General features: G+C 32.6%; 1 protein-coding gene across 1 annotated transcript; it reads left to right on the top strand.

Moving 5' to 3' along the window:
• Positions 1–6,663: 6,663 nt before the first annotated feature.
• On the top strand, positions 6,664–9,166 carry LOC134238010 (uncharacterized). Its single transcript, XM_062720137.1, has 5 exons — positions 6,664–6,694; positions 7,465–8,378; positions 8,464–8,639; positions 8,733–8,897; positions 9,035–9,166. The coding sequence occupies exons 2-5, from the start codon at positions 7,484–7,486 to the stop codon at positions 9,164–9,166; spliced, it is 1,368 nt and encodes a 455-aa protein (XP_062576121.1). The 5' UTR covers positions 6,664–6,694; positions 7,465–7,483.
• The last annotated feature ends 100 nt before the right edge of the window (positions 9,167–9,266 follow it).

Consider the following 9,266-nt stretch of genomic DNA (forward strand, 5'->3'; position numbering starts at 1 on the left):
TTGCTTTCTAATATTTCTACTCTGAATAAAATTATTTTTCTCGATAAAAGTTTTAATATTTCTCATTAAAACACATCAAAATTGCCACTTTTCCTAAGGATTAAGAATAAAGTTAAAATTTGTTAAAGTGCAAGGATGTGTCAATCAAACCCGCCAAAAAATTAAAGTTTTAATAACTTTTAAATGAAATAAGATTTTTAATTAATTTTTGTGTGAAATGCTATTAAAATATATAATTCGTGATATTATACAGAAAAAATGAGAAAATATTAACTTCAAATCTGTGTCCAAGTACCTTTAATACTAGGAGAGCTCAGATCTGAAACCCGGGTTTCGAAGTTGCTTTTTAAAAATATTTTTAACTAAACTGCATGATTACCTGTTTGATTATTGTCAATTTATGCTGGTTTTATAAACATGTACAGGGAATTTCTCCAAAATGACTCTTTTCCCCGATTTTAACTTAAGACTCTTCTTTTTAAGATAGCATACGAAGTGTAATTATGTTCCCCAAACGAAGTTGGGGAACATATTGTTTTTACTCTGTTTCTTCTTATTATTATTTTTCTTCTTCTTCTTCTTCTTCCCGGGTACTTTTCTGTCCGGGAATGATCTTGTAAACTACACATCTGACTTAGGTAAAACCTTTTTAGGGTCAGTAGGCATGTTATATAGATTTGCGGAACGAAGGTCATTTTGCGCGCACATGCTTGCAAGAGCGTGCACGTGCAACACGTGAAATGACCGATTTAATTGATATAGGCGTAACTTTTTATCTTTTTGATGAAATGCTTTGAAACTCATAATATAAGGATATATTAGTAGCATAGACAATATGACATGGTCAAAATAGCAAGATCTCACGCGCATGCACGTGCGCTTCGCTCTGATTGGCTGAAACTAAAGTCTCAATATCTTTCTTGTTTTCTGACAAAATTCTTTGAAATTTTGAACATAGCCATGCATCAGGATATCCTACAAGAAGATACATAGCAATTATCATGAAAACACGTGCATGCACGTGCGCTGCAATCTGATTGGCTTAAACTTTTATTAGCTATAACTCCCTTGGTTTTCAACCAAACAGGATGGGATTTGGAACATAGATAGATATAATGCACTTCTACAAGAAGGTATGGTCACCATGCACATGCATACACGTGCGTGTGCGTGCGCTGCAATCTGATTGGCTGAAACTTTAAACAGCTATAACACCCTTGGTTTTCAACCAAACGGGGTGGAATTTAGAACATAGATAGATGTAGTGGATTTCTACATGAAGGTATGATCACCATGCTCATGTACGTGCACTTGAAATGAGTAAAATCAAAAATACACTTGAATGAGAGTATTTATCAATACTTTTGGATTAAAAACTTTAATATTTAGTATATTAAAATATATAGATGTAGACAAGATGATATGGTCATTACGCACATGCATTCACATGCGCAAGCATGCAATGCTAAAATTTGAATTAACTTAGTACACTTATGGGTAAACGTTGTTAACGTCTCAAATACATAGAGTTTGTCTTATTTAATAAAGCTTACAGTTAATATGGCACCAAAAGGGAGTTGGGGAGCGTTTGGGGAACATCTGTAACGGTCCCCGTTACAATTAGCACTAGTTTGTTTTATTTTGAACAAGTTATCGAGTTTTATTGTCCTCAGACCATTTATTTGGGCACAACCTGTATTGTGTGTTTTTAAGTTGACTTCAAGTCTAGCAGCTTATAATTTTAGCTTACTCTTATGTTAGTAACAATCTCATACAATAATTTTAGGTTTTATGTTTTTATGATTATTGTGTTGTATTTAACTACTTGTATATCTGAAACACTTGAATTGTTCCTTGGAAACTTATTTTTAATTCTTTTTTGAGATTTATGAAAGAAAAATGATGAATAATCTTTCATTTCTACGAACACATTTACAAAATTTGCTTTACAAAGCCTTATTATCAACTTATAATACATCGGTCTACACTATTGTCCAAAGAAACGTCGATGCAATCGTGTCGATAAAGCACCTCGTGTTTTTTTTCACGTGATATACGTGTACATATAAATAGTTTTAGACAGCAATACAAAGTGTGCAGTTATTATTTAACCCCTCGATATTATCAAGATATTTTTTATCTACATGCAAACGTCAAAGCGTTTCTACAGAATTCGAAGCAACCATTAATAATCTTAAACAACTCCAATATGAATAGTGAGCATGGAGCAATGTTTTTGGAATATAATCTTTCAATTTTGGACTTATAAAGTGATAAAGAAGGTCTGTAGTTTTTTCCATTGACGAAGTAAATATTGTGCAGTAAACCGACGAAAACCACATGTCGCAATTAAATCGTAAACACGCAGTAGAATGTCATGTGTAACGGCACCATATTGCCGTCAATCTATTAAAGGAGTTCATTAGAACCTCTTTGCCTAACTAAATAATACTTTTCCTTAATCACTGATTAGATTTATATTATATATTTGAATGTCCCTACCTTGGGTTAATCATACTGCATATTACAAATCGGGTTAACGACGTTCGATCCTGATATTTATAGTCTTAAACTTTTTTTGCCAAGTATATTTTTAGTTTCTACATACATAGCTTAATTAAAATTCAAATCAAAAAATGGGGGTCAATACGCTTCTTTTGGCGCTACAGTACATTTAATATTACCTTTTTGCACTGAAATTTGTGTCTTAATTAAAAATTAAATTTTTGACGTTTTCCATCCAATATTTTTATCCAATTAAATCATGAAACAATATGAACTCTAAGTTTGTTTTAAAAAAGACACTTAAAAATTGTGACTAAGAAAAAGTTTCAAACTGCTTCGCATAATCAATTATTTGACCTTTCTTCACTAATAAAAAGTTATTTTTCTGGCATTGAAAATTTAATAAGCAAGAAAATTATTTTAAAGTCAAACTTTTTCTGATTCGAAGCAAATAGGTCAAATTTATCTTGAATATTTAGAAAAGAACATCAAAAAGGGGGGTATATGATGTAATTTTTTTTAGATATTACTATAAAAGTGTCAATTTTACGTTAAAACTGGCTCAATTTTTTCACGGATTTTCAGAATATATTTAATATATTTGTCACGCTTTGTTGATAGAATTCATAAAAAATAATTTAATAGATATTTCAGAACGAGCATAACACATTTCACTGCAAAAAAACAGCTTTGTGTGCAACCAGGATGAAAAAATAGGAATCTAAATTTAACAGTACTGTTATAGTTCAAAATGGAAAAACTGATCATTTTCGTCTAAAAAAGAACCTTCCGCCACAAAATATAGTCCCTAGCTTAATTCTACTTTAATGGAATTTAATCGAGTTTTTTTTTCATTGAATATAGTTTAATTTGCACTGTAGAACTCATATTTAATGTTAGAACTTAAAAATGATTCAGAATTTTATAAATAAAGGACCTGACCAAAATACGCTCAAAATATCAGGATCGAACGTCCTTAACTAAGTCCATCATACAACATGTGAATTCCCGGCATTAAATCAAGAAGCAAATCAAAAATAAATGGAAGACTTTCAATAAGCAAGTGTTAATACGTTTCCTTATTAAATAGACTAGTACTAGAGACAGGTCGGCTATATTCGGGCCACTATCCCCAGCACTAGCTATTTTTCCTGACTTATTATGTCAGTGCTATGGTCAGTCACAGTGGACGACCATTCAGGATAAAAATAAGATAGGCAAACAATCAAAGCAGCTTCGGCTCTATTCGGGCCACTGAATTAATTGCCTACTTATCTTTCCTAACACTTAGAACCCTTTATCAATCCTTATACTTACAATCCAGCTTCTATTCTCTCCGATCACTATAACAAGAAAGACACATATTCACAACATCCCGAGTATATATACACACAGGGTGTTCTATTTGTAAGGGGTGTCTGAGGTCATTCCATTTTACCAGGAAAATATGGTCATCAAAACATTTGATTCAATACAAAAATAACATTACATCGTGCTTTGGAACTCTTTCACTTTCACTTACTATATGTGAAAATTGGAAAAAGTTAAATATAGGAAGCATATAAAAATAACTAATAAATCCTTAAAAAAATTAAGAAAAGTAGAGGAAATTCGGATCAGCAAATATCCATCTTATTTAAATTATCCACATGTGTCAATTTGGTAATATCATCATATAGGCCCTATTTGGTAGTATTTTTTATGCAAGAAGAAAAAATTCAATCTTTTGAATTACAAGTACATGTAGGGATCGCATGATTGGAAACAGTAATTTTTTATTCTTAATGTCCAGGAAAAAGGTAATGACCTTGACCTGACCTTGCCTCTAATATAAAACGGTCAAATTTAATATCACTACTACCATCACTTAGTGATATTGTCCTCTTGATTCTTTGAAAATTTCATTAATTTTTAAATACAAGAAATGTGAGAAGAATCCTACCTTAAGAAATAAAATCATCGAACTGCGCGTGTTTTCAATATTGACAGATTTAAATGATCTGTTTTCATCTTAATATATATGTTATTCGTGAAATTCTGTGTATTGTTCTTATTTTTTGTTTAGATCTAAAGCAGTTAACTAATGAGTTTACATGTATTCCTCTTGAAAATGGTTTCACGTAATTCAGGGATGGGGCCGATTACATTAAAAAGTAATTAATCAAATTACAATTACTTTGACTTTCTCTTCAATTAAATTACTTTAAACATGTAATTAATTGATTTATAATTACTTCACAACAAAAGTGATTAAATAATTACAGTCAAGTACAATTACTTTTTGTTCAATTATCCCATCCCTGTCACGTATGCATTTATAGAGTGAAGGTGGGGGGGGGGGGTGTAGATTCTGTGAGATTCTCATGTTTCCTCTAGATATGTTGTATAAACTTACAGAAATTGAAGAAAAAATATTTAGAAACTATTAGATTCTTTCGGAAGTTATTGTACGGTACATTGGAAGTTATTGTACGGCTAAGCTCCGCCCCCTAGAAGTTATAGTACGTTGGAATTCAGCCAAAGGTTTTCTATCTGATTTAAAATATGGCCAATATCAAAAGAAAAGTACCGCACCATGACACAATGAATTATTACTAGTGAATTCGAAAACACAAAATAAACTCTGATGCTTTTTTCTTCTAAATGATTAAGCAAGAGTGTTGGTAGTGTGTCAGTATGAAATACCTGTCATCAAATCATAAACTGAAATATTAAGTGTACCCTGATCAATTGATAATCAATAAAATAATTTATACTGGTGGTAGTGCAGGATTATTTTTAATGTTCACATTTACATATCAACAGAAATATGTTATTCATCTACCAAAAAAACAAATCAAATCAATCAAATTCCGAAAAAGAAATTATTTTAGAGTGAGGCCAAAATTGAGGCAACAAATTTTTACAGAGGCAAAATTTGAGGCCAGGCCAACTTTTGAGGCCAGGCCAAAATTTGGTTTAAAGCCAAATTAGAGTCCAAAATAGAGGCCAGGCCAAAGGGGCCAGGCCAAGTTTTATAGTATGCCACTCAGCTGCTACATCACACGTGCTGGTTAACCATAGATTATCTGCTGCAGGTCAGCCGATAAATTAAAAATAGCAAAACGAAAGTAAAACATCATTAAAGTTATTTTATTTTTTTTTCACAGTTCACATAACTGCGTTAATTTCAGGTTCCTGACATCAATGTTTTCTTTCAAATGGTCATCAACCCAAACCACAGGCACCTGAAGTATGGATAATACCCCCCCCCCCCTTTTTTTTATGAAAAAAAATGGAAGAGTGTATAATATCTCAAAAATATAAAATTTCCCCGTCAAACACATCTATATGTCGTTATATGCAAGCAGATTGTACTTTTTCTCACGTTTAAAGAATGGCCTTATTCGGTATAATAAAAATACACAAGGTAAGAAACAAAAGTTGTAAACAAAAGGGGAACCCCTACTTCGAGACAGATTACCAAGGTAATAATTAATGTTACCTATCATAATTTTGCAATCACTCTGTCTGGGAGATGTTCTTTGATTAGTCTCTTTAACCTAAACCCCGCTATTAGCGTTTGATATGCCGTAATCAGACGATTTATTAATCGGATACATAAAATTTTCTCCATTGGCAGCGTTGAAGGAGGTTTTGGAGCTGTTTTTCTGTTTCGCCTTATCTGATTGGTTAGATATTTAAACTGTATCATAATTAGCCAATCAGATAAGGCGAAACAAAAAAACAGCTCCAAAACCTCCTTCAACGCTGCCAATGGAGAAAATTTTATGTATCCGATTAATAAATCGTCTGATTACGGCATATCAAATGCTAATAGCGGGGTTTAGGTTAAAGAGACTAATCAAAGAACATCTCCCAGACAGAGTGATTGCAAAATTATGATAGGTAACATTAATTATTACCTTGGTAATCTGTCTCGAAGTAGGGGTTCCCCTTTTGTTTACAACTTTTGTTTCTTACCTTGTGTATTTTTATTATACCGAATAAGGCCATTCTTTAAACGTGAGAAAAAGTACAAGCTGCTTGCATATAACGACATATAGATGTGTTTGACGGGGAAATTTTATATTTTTGAGATATTATACACTCTTACATTTTTTTCATAAAAAAGGGGGGGGGGGGGTATTATCCATACTTCAGGTGCCTGTGCCCAAACAGCTGTAACTTTGACGGGTTTTCTGACCTGGTAAGCATCCAGATTACTATTTCTCTTTCTATGCGCCCGGATCGATAGATCCAGGACGTATATTGTTTTTGTCCTGTCTGTTTGTCTGTTTATCTGTTTGTCTGTCTGTCTGTTGTCAACTTTAACCTTCACCATAACTTACGAACTATATGAGATAGAGACTTCATATTTGGTACGCTTACTGCACTAATAAAGTTCTCTCAAATGCCATCAAGGTCAATGACCTTGTAACCTATATGCTAAAAATAGCTTTTTCGAATTTTTGCCATAACTTTTGAACCATAGGAGATAGGGACTTCATATTTATTATATATACTCCACTAATAAAGTTCTTTCAAATGACATTGACCTTGTAACCTTGACTGTAACTTATCTGCTAAAAATAGCTTTTTCGACTTTTTGCCATAACTTTTAAACCAAAGAAGATAGGGACTTTATATTTGATATGCATACTCCACTAATAAAGTTTTTTCAAATGACACCAACGTCAATGACCTTGTTACCTTGACCGTGACCTATATGCTAAAAATAACTTTTTCGAACTTTGTTGCCGCCAGGCGCATAGTGTTTTACAAACACATCTTGTTAATTCTACTTTTTATTCGGGGATTTTTTTCCGTGTAATAACTCGAGACAATATTCGGGATTTTTTTGTCTTGTATATACAGAGTAAATATCTATCTCGCGAAAAAAAGTACCGCAAAAATTAAGTGATCTACAGTATTCTTTTTTCAAACTTTCATATGGTATATGTATATCTTTATATGCAGTTGTTTGATTATCTGGTGCATGGTCATTCAGTACAAAATGATTGAGCTTCAACATGACCTTGATCAACTGGAACGCGAAATGCTATCTCAACTGCACCTCACAGAAATAAAGAGTTGGCAAAATTTTCATGGAGAATCTCTGAGAAATTTAGAAACAGAATTACAAATTCTGAAACTATCCACTAAAAACTTAAAGCACTCTGTAGAAGAACAAAGGAGTCTAGTCAAGACGACAATAGAAAAACAACTTCAATTGCGCGAAGACATGACAAAATCTTCCGAAGGTTTGCTCGAACTCCATGCAGTGTATGTAAAACATTTCACTTACCCACAAGCATGCGTAGATAAGGCAAAGGATGACCTGAAACTTTACTTTGAAGTTGAACGAGGAAAAATATTCGAGACACTTTATAAAGAAAAGTTACACAACTTCAATGAAATGCTTGAGTCTCACTTGACTAACTATCATAATGGCTCTTCTAAAGAAGAGAACCGTAACTCATCTAACAAACTTTCATCAGAACCACGTTTGACAAAGAAAGTCCTTGCACAGATATTATATGAATTAAAGAGATCTATGCAGCGCTGGATAATGACATCACAAAGTACCTTGCATTTTTTACAAAGAATAATACGCCATCAGGACTCGGAAATAGTACAGATTAGAATGTGGACTGTGACTCACGTCCGGCAGAAGTTTAAACATAATGAGAAGTCCATAGAATCATTGAATGTGCATTTGAGAAGTAATACACAAGACATAATGGTTTTAAACGTTTCAGTCAATACAGTTAAAAGCTTGGGTTTCTCTTACCCAAGTCTTGCATACACGCATGGACGTACATGTACATGTACAAGAGACAGAAAATGCAAAAATGAAATGAGGAGAAAGGAAATCTTTAAACCTATTGACGGTAATAAATATTTCAATTACTTTTATGAAAATATTTAGTACATTGTTACATTTTTAATTTTTGAATTCCTTTATTTTATCTGTAGATGATAAATATTGGGATCTATGGAAAATACTTCTTATACCTACCCTTCTTATAACGATACTTTGGATTTATTTTTGTGGGGCTAAATGGTTCAACAGGAGTTTTGAAAACATTAAGAATCGGAAGAAAACCTTTTATGAAGAAATTGGGCATACAGCTACTAAACCTCTATATAAGGTATATAAAATTCTACGGAATGCATTCAAAGATGCTAAAAGTTTTAAATATTACCTTATTTACCTAGAGTTCATTTGGTTTTATATATTTTAGGAGAAACTTGAAAACTCTTTGTGTGTTATAAGTTTTGGACGTAGCACGGACCAACAGAAATACGTGCAGATGGCCTCTGATTTGATAGGCTCAGGGTTCTCTCTACAAATGAAGAAAGTAGTGGTCAATTCTACTGAATGTTTGGACACCCTACCTCCTTCAAAGGTTGAAATTATGTTGATAAATTTATATATACCAACACTTGTATATATCAAAATATGACGTCATTTCCATAATTGTTGGTACTTTTTAGAAACAATGGTGTCTACGTTCATATTCTAAATGGAGTTGAATTTATTCAGGCCATTCTTATGTTTGTGGATTACAACGAAAGGAACTTAATCGTAGAGGAAGAACAGGGAGGCTTGAAAAGAAAGACTCTATCAATGTTACAAAGGACTGGTGGTATAGTATTTTTAATATTATTATCATAATTATATATCACTGCATGAAACATGAAAATTTTTTTTAATGATATACACCTGATCCTACCTCTGATGTTTCGGAGATCCTTGTTTTCTCTGATCCTATTCG

The sequence above is a fragment of the Saccostrea cucullata genome, unplaced genomic scaffold, assembly GCF_032062105.1.
Source record: "Saccostrea cucullata isolate Sc308-1 unplaced genomic scaffold, CSIRO_AGI_Scuc_v1 ctg4439, whole genome shotgun sequence".
Lineage (NCBI taxonomy): Eukaryota > Metazoa > Mollusca > Bivalvia > Ostreida > Ostreidae > Saccostrea > Saccostrea cuccullata.